Source organism: Vombatus ursinus, unplaced genomic scaffold, assembly GCF_900497805.2.
Source record: "Vombatus ursinus unplaced genomic scaffold, bare-nosed wombat genome assembly UNPS02014825.1, whole genome shotgun sequence".
In the NCBI taxonomy this organism is placed as follows: Eukaryota; Metazoa; Chordata; class Mammalia; order Diprotodontia; family Vombatidae; genus Vombatus; species Vombatus ursinus.
Genome location: NW_020954603.1, coordinates 3435519 through 3452782, shown reverse-complemented (window position 1 = coordinate 3452782; position 17264 = coordinate 3435519). Strand labels below are relative to the sequence as shown.

General features: G+C 46.5%; 1 protein-coding gene across 1 annotated transcript in view; it reads left to right on the top strand.

Annotated features, from left to right (window-relative positions):
- The window catches only part of AGBL4 (ATP/GTP binding protein like 4), a 790143-nt gene that overhangs the window by 454962 nt on the left and 317917 nt on the right, over positions 1 to 17264 (top strand). Inside the window, exon 4 of the mRNA XM_027837968.1 lies at positions 16289 to 16505. Within this exon, the coding sequence (XP_027693769.1) occupies positions 16289 to 16505 (217 nt within the window). The remainder of the gene's footprint in view (positions 1 to 16288; positions 16506 to 17264) is intronic.

The following is a 17264-nucleotide window of genomic DNA, read 5'->3' as shown; positions in this document are numbered from 1 at the left end:
TTCTTCTTCTTCTTCTTCTTCTTCTTCTTCTTCTTCTTCTTCTTCTTCTTCTTCTTCTTCTTCTTCTTCTTCTTCTTCTTCTTCTTCTCCTTCTCCTTCTCCTTCTCCTCCTCCTCCTCCTTCTCCTCCTCCTCCTCCTCCTCCTCCTCCTCCTCCTTCTCCTTTGCCCAGAGTTACACACGAGTAAATGCCTGAGTTCGGATTTGAACTCAGGACCTCCTGACTCGAGGGCCAGTTGCTGTATCCACTACATCATCTAGCTGTCCCTCATGCTTCTTTTCCCAATTTTTCCTCTACCACTCTTATCTCTTACTTCAACTCTTCCAGGAATTTTTGGGAGGCTTGTGTCCAGTTTGTATTTTTTCTTTGAGGTTTTGCTTGCTGCTGTCTTCATATTGTCTTCTTTTGAGTTTGTGGCTTGATCTTCCCCTTTGCTGTAGTAGCTTTTTGTACCCAGGTGCTTTTTTCCTTGTTGTTTGCTCATTTTCCTAGCCTATTTCTTGATTCTGAACTTTATATTAAAGTTGATCTATGCTCACCAGGGGGTGAGAACGCACCGTCCCAAGCTTCAGGCTTTTTCTTGCTGCTATTTTCAGAACTGATTCTGGGAGTCTACAAGTTTTTGGTGCCTCCAAGATGGTGCTCTCCAGGGAGAGGTGTGGTCACTGCTCTCCTGGTTTATACTCTGGTCTTTACACAGGCAGGGCCCTCTCCCCTGCAGCCACAAGCACTAGGTCTCCTCTCTGCCCTGGAACCACAACCCAGAACTTTGTATGGGCAGTGGAGCTGCCCAACAGAGCCCAGTCCTATGGCCAGGGGAGGAGCAGGAAGAAGGCAGTTCAGGCAGCTCACGTTTCCTTGGGAGACACTGTTCACCTAGTGGTGTAAAGCCAGGAGACTTGGAGGTGACGGGGGAGGGTATCTTTGGCCCGCCATGCTTGTTGCTGCCCTTCTCTCCCTATGCCCTTATACTCTGTTTTTTTTTTTGTTTGTTTGTTTTTTGGCTAGGCAATGGGGTTAAATGACTTGCCCAGGGTCACACAGCTAGTAAGTGTTTATGTGTCTGAGGCTGGGTTTGAACTCAGGTCCTCCTGGCTCTAGGGCCGGTGCTCTATCCACTGAGCCATCTAGCTGTCTCAATGCCCTTGTACTCTGGAGCTTTAATCAACCCTGCCTGAGCCAGCTCTGAGCTTGCTTTGTGGTGGTTGTCATTATCCCAGGGAAACTAGGCGGTCCACTCAAGTTCACTGGGCCTGCTCCTCTGCTGTTTTATGGAATTTTTAGTATATGAGAAATGTGAGTACGACTGCAGTACTACTGAGCTCCCACGTAGGAAAACTCCTAACATTTTGGAAGCTGCTGTAGTTTAATTTATGTTTATCTGCAGAGAATCCTGGGCTTCTGTATATTTGAGAGAAAATTCAGGAGACAGGAAATGTTTACGGAAGAGCACATTAGAGTGTCTCTTATGGAACAGACCAGCAGCTTGGAAGCTGGGGAAAGAGCAGAGCTTCTTTCTTTTCTTTTCTTTTTTTTTTTTTTTTTTGTACAAAATTCCCTCAGTCCTTGAAGAGGTGGAACATGGCTCAGCCTGAGCCTTCTGCTCAGACGGCCTGCAGGGTCTGGTGCCTCCTCACTCTCTCCTTTCTTAGTGGTGGCTGAGCCCTCCCTTCCCTCTCTCTCCTTCCTGCCCCTCCTTCTCCCTCTCCTTCCAATCTCTCTCCCTCTCTCCTTCCTGTCCCTTCTTTCTCTCCTTCCTGTCTCTCTTCTCTCTCCTAGTTCTTTCACACTCTTTCCATCCCTCCTCACCCTCTTCTTCTTTATTTCCTTCCATCTCTCCTCTCTCTCTCTCCCCTTCCTGCCCCTCCTTCTCTCTTTCCTTCCAGTTCTTCCGCACTCTTTCCATTCGTCCTCACTCTCTCCTCCCATCTCTCCTTTCACTTTGTCCTTTGTCTTTGTCTCCTCTGGTGACGATCAGCTGGGTGCAGCTGGGGACAGTCCAGTCACTGCTACTGCTGATGCTCAGCTCTTGAGGTCCTTGCTCCTGTCTCTCAATCTGTCTCTCATAGACTAGCGTGACACAAATCCAACTCTGGGCTCAAAATCAACAGTAACCTCAGACGATTCTCAGGATTGAAATGGAAATGCTTGGCCTTCTGAACTGAAAACTCCAAGATGCTTGTCATTTCTGCAGCCCACACAGCATAAGAATATACCTAATAAATACAAAAATGATGCCTGTTGGTTATGGAAGGGGATACCAGGGGATCAGGGAAGGTTTCGTGCAGAACGTGGTGCTCGAGCTACGTGTTGAAGGCCACCATGGATGCCAGGAAGTGGCGGTGAGGAGGGTCTGTATGCCGGAGGGAGAGTGGGGTCAGCCCCGTGCTTGAGGAAAGGCCCTTTGGTGGCTCCAGGTCCCATGACTCCAGAGTTGCTGCTTTCAGTGGTGACTGTACCATGGAGGCACCCATAGAGGAGGGCCTTGAATGCCAGTACACCATTGGACACACAGCAGGCTCCAAACAGCAGAGGGAAGATGTGAGCATGCCTTTGCATAGGAAGATGATGTCAGTGCCAGAGATGATGCTCTTGGGGGTGAGGAGAGGAGCAGCTTGAAGCATGGTAACCCCACCATAATTGGCTTGGGAGCCCGGGCTCTAGCTCCCTCTCTATCAGGACAAATAAGGGTAAAGTTCTAGCTCCTGATGCCCTGGGAATGACAGGGATGAATCATCAAACCCTCTTCCCAAGCCCCCATGCCATGTACTTTGTGTTCTTGTAAATGGGCTGTTTATTTGTTATTTCTTCCAGAGTTTGGGACAGAATAGAGTTAATGAATGGATGAAATCATTGATTTAAACTGTTCTGCTATTAACATTCTCCCAGCACTTGCATGAGGATGAAAATATTAATACATCTCCAAGAGGCTTCCTTTGACATTCTAATGACTATATTAAACTTTCAGATATAGTAATGAAATTCTAATTGTTTTAGAGAAACAATTAAAACAAAAGATGATGAATAAATCCTTGGAAAGAGCCAGAGAGGCTGCTGGAGCAACCCAGAAAAGGAATGGAGAAGAATTCTTCGGGGGAGGGGGAGCCCATAATGCTGTGAAAACTGGCCCATAATTACACACTTATCACCAGGTCACAGGACTCTCTGTTTGAGGTAACAAAACTGGAGGCTGCAGGTTAGAACGCAGGTGAAACAATGTCATTCTGGGGAATGGACTTGATTGTCCAAGCTGAGCATGGTCCTGGAAGCTCAACATTTTTTTTTAATGAGTGGCATCATTGAAGACCTTGGTGGCCTGTTTAGTAGGTGACCAAAAGCTGAGAGGGATTGCTATGCTACTAGATGTCAGAGTCAGGATCCCAAAAGATATGTTCATATTGTATTGCCTTAGAACATTGTACTGCATCTGATAAGAGTGAAATTTAACATCTTATACTTGAGTTCAAAAAAACCAACTTAACAAGTAAAAGTGTGGGAACCTTGACTAGACAGTCATTCATCTGTAAAGGATCTGGGGGCTGTAGTGGACCACAAGCTCCATATGAGTCACAGGCCTTTTGTTACTGTCAAGAAAGCCAATGGGATCTTGAGTTTCATTGGGTGGATTTGAACAATGCACAGAGCTCATGGTTCTGCTGCCCTCCATTGTGGGCTCCATGATTTAGGTAATACAGTACATTCACCACCATTCAATTCAGCAAGTAATTATTAGGCATTTACTGTGTGTAGGGACTTGTATATGATAAGAGCTATTAATAGTAATAACTAGCATCTAAAGAGTACTTTAAGGTTGGCAAAACATTTTACAAATATCTCATTTTATCCTCACAACAACCCTAGGAGAATCTTAGCTGTTATTATCCCCATTTTCTTTTACAAATGACTTAACTGAGGCAGAGGTTAAGTGACTTGCCCAGGGTCATAAAGCTATGTTTGAGGCAGAATTTGAACCCAAGTCTTCCTGATTCCAATTCCATCTCTCCTTACCTTATGCAATTCTGCCTAAGGAATTTCTATTTTGTTTAGAAGGCAATAGGGAGTCACAGGAGATTTCTGAGCAAGGGGGTGATGTGGGCAAAGTTTTCCATTAGAAAGTGAATTGTTTTGGAAACCAGAGACACTTGAATCAGGAGACCAAGTAGGAGCCCCTTAGAATGAGAGGTGGAGAGATCTGAACTCCAGTGGTGCAGATGCAGGAGGGGAGAGCTGATGATGAAAATGGGGAAAGTTGGAGAGGTGCCTGGGACAGGCCTTGGCCACTTGGGGTCTTCTCAGCAGGTATTTACCAGGAGCAGGTGTCTGCCACTGAGTTAACCGATGGTTTGAGAAGTTGAGTCCCAGAGGGTACCTAGATGCTTCCTCTGCAGACCCTGGCAGGCACCCGTCATGCACATGAAGGAGGCGCACAGACCACCTATGCTTTTCTGAAAGCACACTGACAAGCGTCGTCTGCTTCCAGAGGAAATCGCAGACACCAGTGTGCTTGCAACCTGCAGTACCCAGTTCCCTCGTACCTGATCTCCCAGGTGTTTGTACTCACCTCCCGACAGTTATTTTGTATTTACTATGAATGTATTTAGGTTACAGGTATCTGTGTACATCTTGTAGCATGCCCTCCCTCAGTAGAATGGAAGCTCCTTGGGAGCAGGAGCCATTTTCTGTTTTGTCTTCATCTCCCTTCTGGCACAGGGGAGGAGACATTTGGTGAATGCTTGTTGACTTGAAATGGGCATCAGATGTCAGGGCTGAGCCTGATTTTGGGACAAAGAATGTAGAGCATCATTGCAGATTGAGGTCTTTGAAGATGCTGTTACCTCGGGAGGGCAAGGAACCCTCCTGGAGCCACAGAGGTCATTGATTCCAGGTGGTCCAGTCCAGGGCTCCTCCCTCTTGTCTTTGGCTGCCTACAAAACAACTGGTACCCGATTGGCTGATTCATTGATTGAAGAGGGGGTCTGTATCCACCCCCTCCTTTTCCCAGTCAAGTTGTTCTGACAGAGGTAGAGCAGAGCCCCATCTCCCACACCTGTCAACGACTGAATCCCAGTTGTTGGAAATCTCCCATCTTCCCCAGGAGGACTGAAGAAGGGGGTAGAAGAGACTGCTTGGGGTGAAGCACCCCTGTGGGAGGTGGCTGACAGGATGGGGTGTCGTGGTGTCAGGAAGGCAGGAATCCTCCCCCACTGCAAGGCTTGGCAGAGTTTTCCAAGCTCCACGACTCATCTCAGGTGATGGCAGCTTTGTCGAAGAGAGCACAGCATTAGTCACCCAACGGAATGCTTCCCCTTCCTCTGATGACACAAACCCTTAAAATGGAGCAGCCTTGTGGGTTGAGGTTTTTCCCTCAATTTGATTTTCCCTCCCCCAAGAGATTGGTGTTGACAAGCAGAGATATCAATTGCTCACAAATTCATAGTCTTGGCGCTGGCTGGTCCAACTTCCCATTGTCCTCTGGGACCAAGCAGAACAAGTGTGAAGCATCTTCCCCAAGACCGCCATCCTTCAGATGCATGAACTCTGCCAGGGTGGCCTCCTGGGCATCTTCTCTTCTCCAGCCTGATCATCTATCCTGAGTTCCTTCAGTAACTCTGACAGACAAGCTTTGGCCTCCAGGTCACCCCCCTGAAGCCTCCCCATTCTCCTCCCAGTTCCCTTTGATGTGTCTTCCCTCCTTAGATTGTAAGCTCCTTGAGAACATGGCTATGTACATGCTTGTGTTTGTATTTCCAGAATTTAGCTCAGTGCCTAGCCCATAGCAAGCAATTAATGAATGTCCAGTCTACCTACCTACCCATCTACTTGTCCACCTCTCTCCTTCCCTCCCTTCCTTTTTCTCTCTTATTTCTCAAACTCTCCCTCTCTTTAATTCTCTCTCATTCTTTCTCTTTCCCTCTCTTTCCTTCTCACCTTTACTCAAAGTGCTATCCAGTTTAAAACTGTCTTTCTCACACGGTGGTACATAGAACTAAGCACAGGTCTCCAGAGGGAATCTGACCAGGGCAGAAGGCAAAATGACCTGCTTGCCCCGCACATTCTCGGTCACTCTCAGTTCAGCCCAGGATTGTGGTAGCCTCCCTGGGGGCTGCCCACCACACTCTTGTCCTATATTGAGCTTGTAGTCCACTATAACCTCCAGGTCTTTTTCATAGGGACTGTTGCCTGGCCATGCCTTCCCCACATTATGCTTGTGAAGTTGATGCTTTGAACTGGAATTTAAAAAAAAAACTTTCAATTTACTGCTGCTAATTGTGACCTTCTTTGGTCCAGGACACTATTTTAACCTGTTGGAGTCTTTTGTATGTTGCCTCTGTCAGTCAGCCCAGGTGTCCCTCCCTGTTTTGTGTGATCATGGCCTGCATTACTGTAGCACTGAATTTTAATAATTCAGTTCAAGCTTTTATTAGGCACCCACTCTATATTAGGCAGGCTCTGTGCTGGGTGCTGAGGATGCAGAGACAAAAAGGACCCCATTCCTGTCTCCAAGAGTTCACATTCTACTAAGGTGATACAGCATGGAGGCAGATAAGTGGAGTGAACGCACCAAGTAGCCCAAGCTCATCCAAAGCATAGAGTTTGTGACCCCAAAGTATAGACATGAAGTAAATACCAGGCAAGTGGGGGCAGGGAGATCACTAACAATGTCTGAGGATCACAAGAAGCCTCAGGGAAGATATCCTCCTTGAGCTGAGCCTTGATGGAAGTTAGGAATCAAGGAAGGAAGGAAGGGAGGGAGGAAGAAAGGAAGGAAGAGAGAGAGAGGGAGGGAGGGAGGAAAAAAGGGAGGGAGGAAGGCAGGGATAGAGGGAAGGGAGGAAGGAAGGAAGGAGGGAGAGAAGGATGAAAGGAAGGAGAGAGAGAAGGATGGAAGGAAAGGAGGAAAGGAAGGAGGGAGGGAAGGAAAGAAGGGAAGAGGGTAGGAAAGAAGGAAAGAAGGAGGGAGGGAGCATTTATTAAGCACTCGCTATGTGCAGAGCCCTGTGCTGAGTACTATAGATACAAACAGGCTCACAAGGAGCTCACATATCAGTAGACAACACATGGAGGTGGTTTCAGCTGCAGGTCAGATGGAAAGATCCAGTGGTCTTTAGGGTACAATGAATAGGCTGGTGTATGTGGGGCATGGAGTTGGAGAGGAGGCAGGATGGTCAGGCTGGAGATGGAGCTTAATGCCTGATCTTAGAGACAGTAGGGGTCAATGGAAGGTCCTTGAGCAGTGAGGGGACCCGATCCGACTCGTGCTTTAGGGTGGATAAGAAGGCAGAGTCTGGAGTCAGGTAGACCAGTGAGGATGAAGATCTAGGTAAGGAATGTCAGGGCCTGAATGGTGGTAGAAAGGAAAGTGCTGACATGAGAGACATTGTGGAGGGAAAGTCAACAAGACTCAGCGCCTGGTTGTATGTGGTGATGGTGGGTTAGGGAGAAGTCAAGAAGAATTTGGAATCCACAATTTAGATTATGAATCTAACCAATAAGAATGATGGTAGTGATCTGGGCAAAAATAGAACAACTGGAAAGGGAGTGAATTTAGGGGAAAACATCTGTTTTGTTTTGGGTATGGTTGGATGACTGTGGGTGATTTAGGTGTAGATGCCCATTAGACAGTTGGAGATATGGGACCAGAGTTCAAGAGAAGTTGGGCTGGATGTCTAGATCTGGGAATCATTTACACAGAGATAATTGAACCCATGGTGGGTAATTAGATGAGAGAGAGAGAGAGAGAGAGAGAGAGAGAGAGAGAGAGAGAGAGAGATAATAAAAAGAAAACAGAAGAAGATAGAGCCTTAGGGGGCACCCACACTTCGGGGGTGAGAGATAGAGAATGATTCAGCAAAATTGACTAAGAAGGAACAGTGAGTCAGAGAGGAAAGCCGGGAGAGAACATTGTCATGAAAGCTGAAGAAAGAGACCAATCCAGGAGGAGAAGGCGGCCAACAATGTCAGAGGCCATAGAGAGGTCATAGACAATAGGGTTTGAGAGGAGATCATCAGATGCGCCAGTTACAAGATCACTGGTGACATTGGAGAAGGCATCATCACTTGAGTCATGGGGTCAGAAGGCAGGTTGTGAGTAACTGAGAAGTGAGTAGCAGGTAAAGAAATAAAGGCATTGAGGAGATAGTTTTGTTTTGTTTTGTTTTTCCCCAGGAGAAAATGGTATAGTATAGTCTTCAAGGGAAGTCCTGCAGATGCTATTTTCCCTATTCAATCAATCAATTATAGGATCATAGGATTAGAATTAGAAGGATCTTAGAGGTCATCTGGTCCAACTTCCTCATATTTACAGATGAGACCACTGAGGTCTGGCTGGGTTAGAGGAGTTGTCCAAAGTCACTGTGGCAGCAGATGGCAGCGCTGAGTTTCGGACTCCACCCTGGGCCCCTTTCCTGCCGTTCCGGGCTTCTTCCTGACAGCCAACAAGCATTTATCAAGTGTCTGCTCTGTGCCAGGCTGTGTGCTGGGTCCTGGGGACACTCACTTAAATGGATTGCGATCTCACTGCTCCAGGAGCTCCCTCCATTGTCTGTGACTGTTCCACGTCAAGCGAGTCCACCCGACATGCTGCAGGCCTTTTTCTGGCTTCCTCTTGACGTTATGGGGGTACCAGTGGAGCCCTCCGGCTGCCTGCCTGTCATCTTGTGCTCTCCCCACATGACCGGCCCATCTTTTCTTCCTGGCATACGATCCCTTGATGATGTCCTTGGCTCCTGTCTTCCTCCTAGACCCTCCTTGGTTCGCTGTTGCAGCCCGCTCGTACCCACCATGTCTGTCCACGGCCTTCAGTGTTACGTTCATCTTTAGTCCTTCAGAGTCATTGGTGTCCATGTGTCACTGCCATGCAGACACCAGGAAAGTATCTGCATCAGAGAGATTGGCCCTTGCCTTCATGGGAAGCTTGGGGTCAGGAAAAGCGCTCTACGACTTACTGAAAGAACCCAGCCTGCTGCCCTCCTCCTTTGCAGTTCTGGGCATGTCCCTGTCCATCTCTACATTATTCCCAGCTGAAGATACTATTGACCAAGCTCCATAGTGTAGATGAAAGATGCTTACCATTAGAGTGGCGTTCTCTTCTGCCAACTCAGATACTTTTTTTTTTTTGCACCTAACCAACAATAAGCATGATGGGATCTTATTTTCTCTACAACTCTCAATCGGTTGTGAGCTGATAAAGCTAAATCCATTGTCAAATATTATTGAGAAAGCCTACTCGCTCCCTACTAATGCCCTCATCCAGGATACCTGCAATTCACATAGAGATGACCCTCATAAAGATTGTGTGTAGATGGGAAAGGAGGCCTACAGGTCATTACCTGTCAGTATTTTCCTAGAGCCCTTTAGGACCACAGTAGCCTTGCTCCAGGGACCCACGGGGTTAGCGGATGGAGGTTGGGAGGGGAGCTGCCAAGCATAGACTAGAAACATCTAATCCCATGCAGCTGCTTTTCCCACCTTTGCTCTTTATAATGCTGTTTCTGCATCTTCCGTCCACGTGTGGTGGTTCCACTGTCCTCAGTAGAAAAGGAAAATCCTTCCCATTTTTCTCCTTTTTGGATTTCTCTTTCTTCTTTCATCCTTGAATGCCCTTGGAATGACTTTGCTCAGGGGGATCTTTTTGCCAGCCTTTCTTTAGACTGGTTTTACCCTCCCCTGCTTCCGTCTGCTTTATGAGATGATCCTGCTCATGATCATTCAGCATCCTTTTTCGGAGCCTTTTAAAGACAAATTTCCATGCGAACCTATAGTCACCGTGGAAGCCGTCTCTCTCTGTTTTCTGACTAAGGTGCTTTCTGGGCTATCTTCGTCTCCTGCTCATAATCATTCAGCATCCTTTTTCAGAGCCTTTTAAAGACAAATTTCCATGCTAACCTATAGTCACCGTGGAAGCCGTCTCTCTCTGTTTGCTGACTAAGGTGCTTTCTGGGCTATCTTCGTCTCCTGGTTATAATTAATTTGCATTCATTTAACTTCTGGATGAAATTATTAGAGTCCGTGACAATGTCATTTCTGTTTTCCCTTTCCTAGTTTCAGTAACTTGTTTAAATAATTCAGAGTTAAATCTTCTTAATCATGTGCCTTTTTTTTCCTTATTGCTATCATTACTATTATATTATTACTAGGTCTTTTCCCTCATTACTCTTTACATTCTGTTTATTATGAATTCGTCCAGTCCAGGGGTGATGAGCGTCTCTTTGGTTAGCTAGGCCAGTCCATGGAAGACAGAATCATTCTGTTGCCAGAGCCATACTCTAGGCCTTTCCAACCTGGAACAACAGGGCAGAGTCTGTGCTTCCATGACATAACTTTCCAAGAACCCAGGGTCCCCTCCAGGACGCAGTAGAGGACAGGGTTAGCATCCACCATGAGATATTGAAGGCAGAAGCTGGAAATAAAAAGGTAAAAAATGAAACAATCCCTCTGTCACGGGACATAACATGTACATATGTAAGCATATACATGATAAATATATGCAGAGTAAATACAAAATTACTCTCATAATATGCCCAAAATGTGACCTTATCATCTTGAAAATATTTCTCTTAGCAGAAATTCTTTGTCTTTAGCTCTTGGTGTGGTCAGACTTATTATCACACTAACTGCCTAATAGTTCTTTTGAGTTATTGTGGTTATTTTGACTTTTTAAAAAATGACATTTATGTTACCATCTTCTTCAAAGTACCATTGTAATTTCTAAAAGGAAATGGGAGAGATTTCTATAGTTAGATTCCAGCTTTTAGATAAATATGCGGCAGTTTGAGAGGAAAGACTTGCCCTGGGAAGTTCAGAAAAGGCTCCGTGGAGAAGATGGAACATGAGACTCAGGAGTCTTAATGGAAGACAGGATTCTGTGGAGTGGAGGGGAAGGGGGAGAGCATTCCAGGCGTGGGGGCCAGGCCGTGCGGAGGCGTGAGGGCAGAGACGGGGCACTGTGTGTGTGGAGCAGGGGAAGGGGCATGATGTCAGAGGTCAGCTGGGGCCACCTTGTGAAGAGGGTCTTCAGTGTTATCCTCGAGGCTGACCTTGGACCTGTGCTGTTGGGGAACCGCAGGGCTGTGCCTGGGTCTGTACCCGGGCTGGCTCTGACGCCAACTTGCCAGGCAATCTTGTCCAAGTTCCCTCATCTCTAGGAATGCCATATTACAGTGGCCCCCTACTCAAAAAACTCCAGGGGCTCCCTTCTGCTTGGGGGAATCTGTGTTTGGCGGCGTGCTATTTAACCTTTTCATTAATGACCTGGGTAAAGAAATAGGTGGCAGGCTCATCAGATCTACAGATGGCCCCAGGCTGGGAGGGAGAGCAAACTCAGTGTCAGCATCCCAAAGACTCTTGGCAGGCTGGGGCCTTGGCCTGAATCTGAGCTGGTGAAGTTCAGTGGCGATAAATGGAAACTCTTCCATTTGACTTTCAAGGATCAGCTTCACAAGTACAAGCTGGGGGAGGCACAGTTAGGCAGCAGTTTGCCTGAAAAAAATCTGGGGGTTTGAGTAGACAGCAGCTCAGTATGAGTCAGCAATGTGATGGGGCAGCCAAGAAGACTAATGAGGACTTGGGCTGCATGAAGAGAGACTTCGCATCCAGAAATGAGGAGGTAAAAGAGCCTGCTGACTTGTGCCCTGGTTTGGCCACTTCCAGATCTGAGTGCCGCAAGAGGCTTCCAGGGAGGGCAGCCAGGATGGGAAGGGGCTGCATTCATGACACATGAGGATCGTTTGGAGGAACTGGGCAAGTTTAGCCATTGAGGGGCATATGCTAGCCTTCCCAAAGAATTTGAAAAGCTGTCATAAGGAGAGGGCTTAGACATTATTTTTTCCAATTTGGCCCCAAAATGCAACGTGGTGAACACTGGGAGGAAGTTGCAGAAAAGCTCAATGAATAGGGAAAAAATCTGCTTCACAATGAGTGTTGTCCAAAAGTGAAATGGACTCCTCATGAGGGAGTGAGCTCCCTGGAGACCTTCCAGCAGAGACTAGGGTGCCCTGTGACAGGGGATTTGCAAAGGGGATCCTTATTCAGAGACAGGTTGGGCTGATGCCTCCGACAGCCTTCCAGCTCCTAGGGTCTGTGATTCCCCCCTTCATGGCCCCGTCACACACTAACTTCACTGCCACGGCTGCTCTGTTTTCCATCAGTTTTAAACCAAAGTCCAGAGAGTTTGTTGAAGATATAAATTCTCCCTGTGCACACATCCAAGCTGAAGACAGCTGACATGGAAGAGCAAGGGGGTGGTGGTATGATTATTTAAATAATTTGATGGACTCAGCCAAGAGCAGCTGGCGATTGAAGGTGCCCTAAGCAGCGTCTTGCCACTACTGGCTTCTTTGATCCTCGGGTTTGGGGGAGTGAGCAAAAAGATGTGTTTTCTTCTGAGCAGAAAAAGTATTCATTTTGGATTTCTATTCCCAGCTATTTACAAGCTCTGACATTCTACAGGTACAGTGAATAAAGCCCTGGTTTTGGAGTTGAGAAAATCTGAATTCAAATTCAGCCACAAATGCTTATTAGCCATGTGACCCTAGGCAAGTGAATTAACCTCTCTCAGTCTCAGTTTCCTCATCTGTAAAATGGGGATAATAACAGCACCTACCTTGCAAGGTTATTGTGTGGAACAAATGAGATAGTATTTACAAAGCGCTTTGCAAACCTTAAAGCACTGTATACATATAGCTATTGTTGTTTTTATTTTATAATGGACGTCCTCTTTTTGGCTTATTGGGAAAACTTTCCAGTTGAAGGACCCTCCTGAGGCTCAATAGATGGAATTTCAGAATCTTGGAGCTGGTCGGAACCTCAGAGGCACCTGCTCCAGCTAGGCCTTGAGGGCTCTGCTTTTCTGCCACGCCTCCAGCAGGCTATCCCCAAGGCTCTCTGCTTGCAGGCATCCGGGGAGGGGGATTCCACTGCCCCCCCAGGCAGCCCCTTCCCCTTTTGGACGGTTCAGCTTCTTAGGGAGCTTGTCCTCTGATGAAGGGACTTATCTCTTTGAGCTCCAAGTCAAGGGCTGGGATGACAACTTGCAGATTTAATAAGCAAGCCATCTCTTTCTTTTTCTGGGTCATTGAGAAAAAGATTGCCCAAAACATACTGAAGCATCCCACTAGAGACTTCCCTCCAAGGTGGTACCAATCCATTAATAATAACTCATTTTTCTCAGCAATCCAGTGAGACGGGAAGGTTATCTTCCCCCAATGACGGGGTAAGAGACAAGGGCTGAACTTGGGATTTCATTGGTGTAGGGAATTCTTGGATGACGAAACCCCTCTTCCAAAGCCAGTGAGCACCTTCTCTACAACTTACAGTCTTAAGGAGCTGCCAGGTGACCGAGAGCTTACGCTAACATTAAGGTTGGTTTGCTCAGGGTCACACAGCCAGCGTAAATCAGAGACAAGATTTGAACCCAGGGCTTCCTGACTCTGGGGCCACCTCTCTACTCTGCCACACTGTCTCTTATCTTCTTTTTATAGAGAGTTAAGTGACTTGCTCAAGGTCACACAGGTGGTAATTACCTGTTTGAGATAACATATTTCCAGCATGTCAAGATAAAGGCCAACAGCTCACACAGGGAGAGTAGTTAACAGACCTTATTGCTACACAAAAGAGCAGGAGGAGAACAGCTTGGCCACAGTGTCGGGCCTGGGTGACCATGACGGGCAGCACACAAGGCCAGGGGCAAGAGGTTGGGGGGGGTGTCTTCATATTGATTATGAAACCAGTTGTTTACCGACTGTTGTGTTTGGAACCCAGAGCTCAGCCTTGAGGGAAGTAAAGATTAGCAAGGCCTAGTCACATTTATAAGAATACAAATCATTCCCCAGGTGATAAATGGTGAAAGGATATGAACAGGCAGTTTTCAGAGAAAAAAATCAAAGCTATTTATGGTCATATGAAAAATGCTCTAAATCACTGTTGATCAGAGAAATGAAAATTGAAACAAGTCTAAGGTACCACCTCATACCTATCAGATTGGCCAACATGACAAAACAGGAAAATGTTGGATATTAGAGGGGATGTGGGAAAACTGGGACACTAATGCACTGTTGGTAGAGTTGTGAACTAATCCAGCCATCCTAGAGAACAATTTGTAACTATGCCCAAAGGGCTGTAAAATTGTGCATACCCTTTGGCCCAGTAATACCACTGCTAGGTTTATATCCCGAAGACATTAAAAAAAGGGAAAAGGACCTATTTGTACAAAAATATTTACAGCAGCTCTTTTTGTGGTGACTAAGAATTTTTGGGAATTGAGGGGATACCCATTAATTGGGGAATGGCTGAATAAGTTGTGGTATATGATTATGATGGAATATTGTGCTATAAGAAATGATGAGCAGGCTGATTTCAGAAAAACCTGGAAAGACTTACATGAACTGATGCATAGTGAAGTGAACAGAACCAGGAGAATGTTGTTACACAGTAACAGCAATATTGTTCAGTGAAGAACTCTGAATGACTTAGCTATTCTGGGCAATTCAATGATCCAAGACAATCCCAAAGGACTAATGATGAAGCATACTATCTGCCTCCAGAGAAAGAACTGATGTTGATTAAATACAGTCTGAAGTATGCTATTTTTCACTTTCTTTCCTTCATTTTTTTTCTTTCATTTTTTTTCTTTTATTGAGCCTTCTTGTACAATATGACTAATATGGAAATGTTTTACATAATTGCACATGTATAACCTATATCTGCTTACTGTCTCAGGGAGAGGAGAAGGGAGGGAGGGAAGAAAGTATAGAATTTGGAACTTGAAACTTCAAATAAAAATGTTTAAAAATGTTTTAAAAAGCAAGGTCTGGTTCCTACCCTCATGGACCCCACAGAGCTCCCCGGCTTAGGAGGAGTGTGGGGTGGAGATGCGCAGGATGGATCCATGATTTTACCATTCCACCAGAACAGCCCCACATTGTTTCTGTTTGTATCCACAGTGCTGGACAGATCCATGGCGCTTGCAAGAGCTCAATAAATGCTTTTTTCTTCACTCACTCATACTTTAGGATGGCACCCAGTGTTGAGGTCACCTTCTTCTTTTCCTGGCCTATCATCTCCCTCGAAGCAGGGACTCTGTGTTCCTTCTTAGTTCTGAGGTTGCTTCCAGCTTTGCCATTCCATATTCTGTGTTCTAGGATCCCCATTGGCCCTGCCATTGAGTGGTGGAGGGTTCACCTAGCTCTGACATCCTCTGTTCTAGTTCTGGAGTCAGTCTGAGCTCTGACATTTCACGGTCTGTGTTCTGGGCAGAGTGTGGGCGGTGGAGCTCAAATCCCTGCCTCAGACATGTGACGCTGTGTCCCTAGCTGTGTGACACTGGGCAAACTCGGCCTCAGTTTCCCCAGCTGTAAAATGGTGATAATAACAGCACTTGCTTCCCAGGGTGGTTGTGAAGATCACATGAGGTGCTTCAGGGCTTTCCCAGTCTTCTAGCCATCCTTGGGAGCGCTCATTCTTCTTTGGGTTATGGAGGCTGTTAAGGCCCGTTGCAGCTTTGACATCCCATGAGATTTGCTCAATGGCCCTGCTTCTCGGTCCCAAATCCATGCTGCAGTTCCCGACCTTTTCAGTTCTGAGTATCCCTTTTTGGTGTCAAATAATTCCTTGGACTCTTACGTGAAAGTGACTTCTCTGACAGCATAACAGTATGAGGCTAGTCTGAATTGGCCGATGCTTTTGAATGAGTTTGAATTTTACTCATCACGAATGGCGTCTACACACGAGTGAAAAAAGTAACACGTGTGCGTCACATATCCGTGTGTGTACAAGACGCATCATTCATTAGATTCCCCGAAGCTATGCGTGCTTGTGTTTTACACTGAGTCATGCTGAATGTTTTGTTAGAGCTAAATAATAATCAAACAGAGAATGTTTGGTGTGTGTGGATTTGTGGGCCCCTTGTGGAACGACTCCCCAGGTTGGAGTCTGCTCTGTCTCAGTCCTTCCCTCGGACGTCATGGGCTGTGTGTTCTAGGCTCTGCCCACCTCTGACATTCCCTGTTCTTGATTCTAAAGCCCTTCCTGGTTGTGTGTTGTAAAGGGCCTCTCAGCTCTGGCACTCTGTGCTGTCTCTCCCAAGGTCCCTCCCAGTAGATATTCCATGCCCTAGGTCCCCTCCAGCTCTGACATCTTAAAGCCTTGCTTTGCTCTGATGAGATGTGCCTCCATCTTTCTCTGGCTGCTCCGTGAATGGTTTTCTGAGCCCAGGCCTTCAGTCTCATTTTCCTCACTGCTCAGCCTGAACAAGAATTTGATATTCTCATATTTCTTGCTTTGTTCCTTTCAGGCAACGACTGCCTCCGAAAAATGTGTACTATTACCGCTGCCCAGACCATCGCAAGAGCTACGTGATGTCCTTTGCTTTCTGCTTTGACCGGGAAGATGACATTTATCAGTTTGCATACTGCTACCCATACACGTACACACGTTTCCAGCACTATCTTGACAGCCTGCAGAAAAGGAACATGGATTACTTTTTCCGGGAGCAGCTGGGACTGAGTGTGGTGAGTCCCCCGTGTATTCTCCTGTTACCTCGATCAGAGAGGCAGGGCAGCTGGACTGTGAGGGCAGGAAGGCAGTGGTCACTGCCAACATCCTTGGGAAGGGCACTGGCCTCTCTTCCACTCTGAGGTGGCCTGCAGATTGCAAGGAAAAGCAGAGGGACCATGAACCTCTGTGTGGGTGTGTGTTCTAGAATAATCTGTTCCACTGCAGTTACAGTGATGGTTTTTTGAGAAAGCTGGGAGAGAGAGAAGACAGAAGGGGAGGGGGAAAAGAGACAGACAGACAGAGACAAATGATATTTTGATTTATCTAAGTATTCTGGTCTGGAGTTTGGGGTGGAGACGTCTTGTTACTTGGGTAGCTTTTTCTAATGTGACCAAATTCCCTTGTGTTGGGTATACCTAGGAAATGTCTTGTCCATCAGACCGTGCTTTGTGCTGCCTGAGGTCTTAGGTACAGAGAATGAGTAAGGTCTGGGCAATGATCATTGTGTATCAGGGTCAGTGACAGCAGGGTCCCCAGCAATATTTTCTGTGCTCTTAATTATGCTCTTTGGTTGGCCTGTGGGATCCCCGATGTCAGTCTTGAAATTCCTATCCTTTGTTGTCTCAACTCATGGCAAGGGACTAAATAGCCCTGTCGTTAAGTGCTAGTGATGGGGCTGAAATAGCTTATTGTGAGAGAGTAGCGTAAACAACCGCTGGTCGGCAGAAAAGGTTTATATCTGTCTAATAAACAACATTGTCAAGGTGTATATG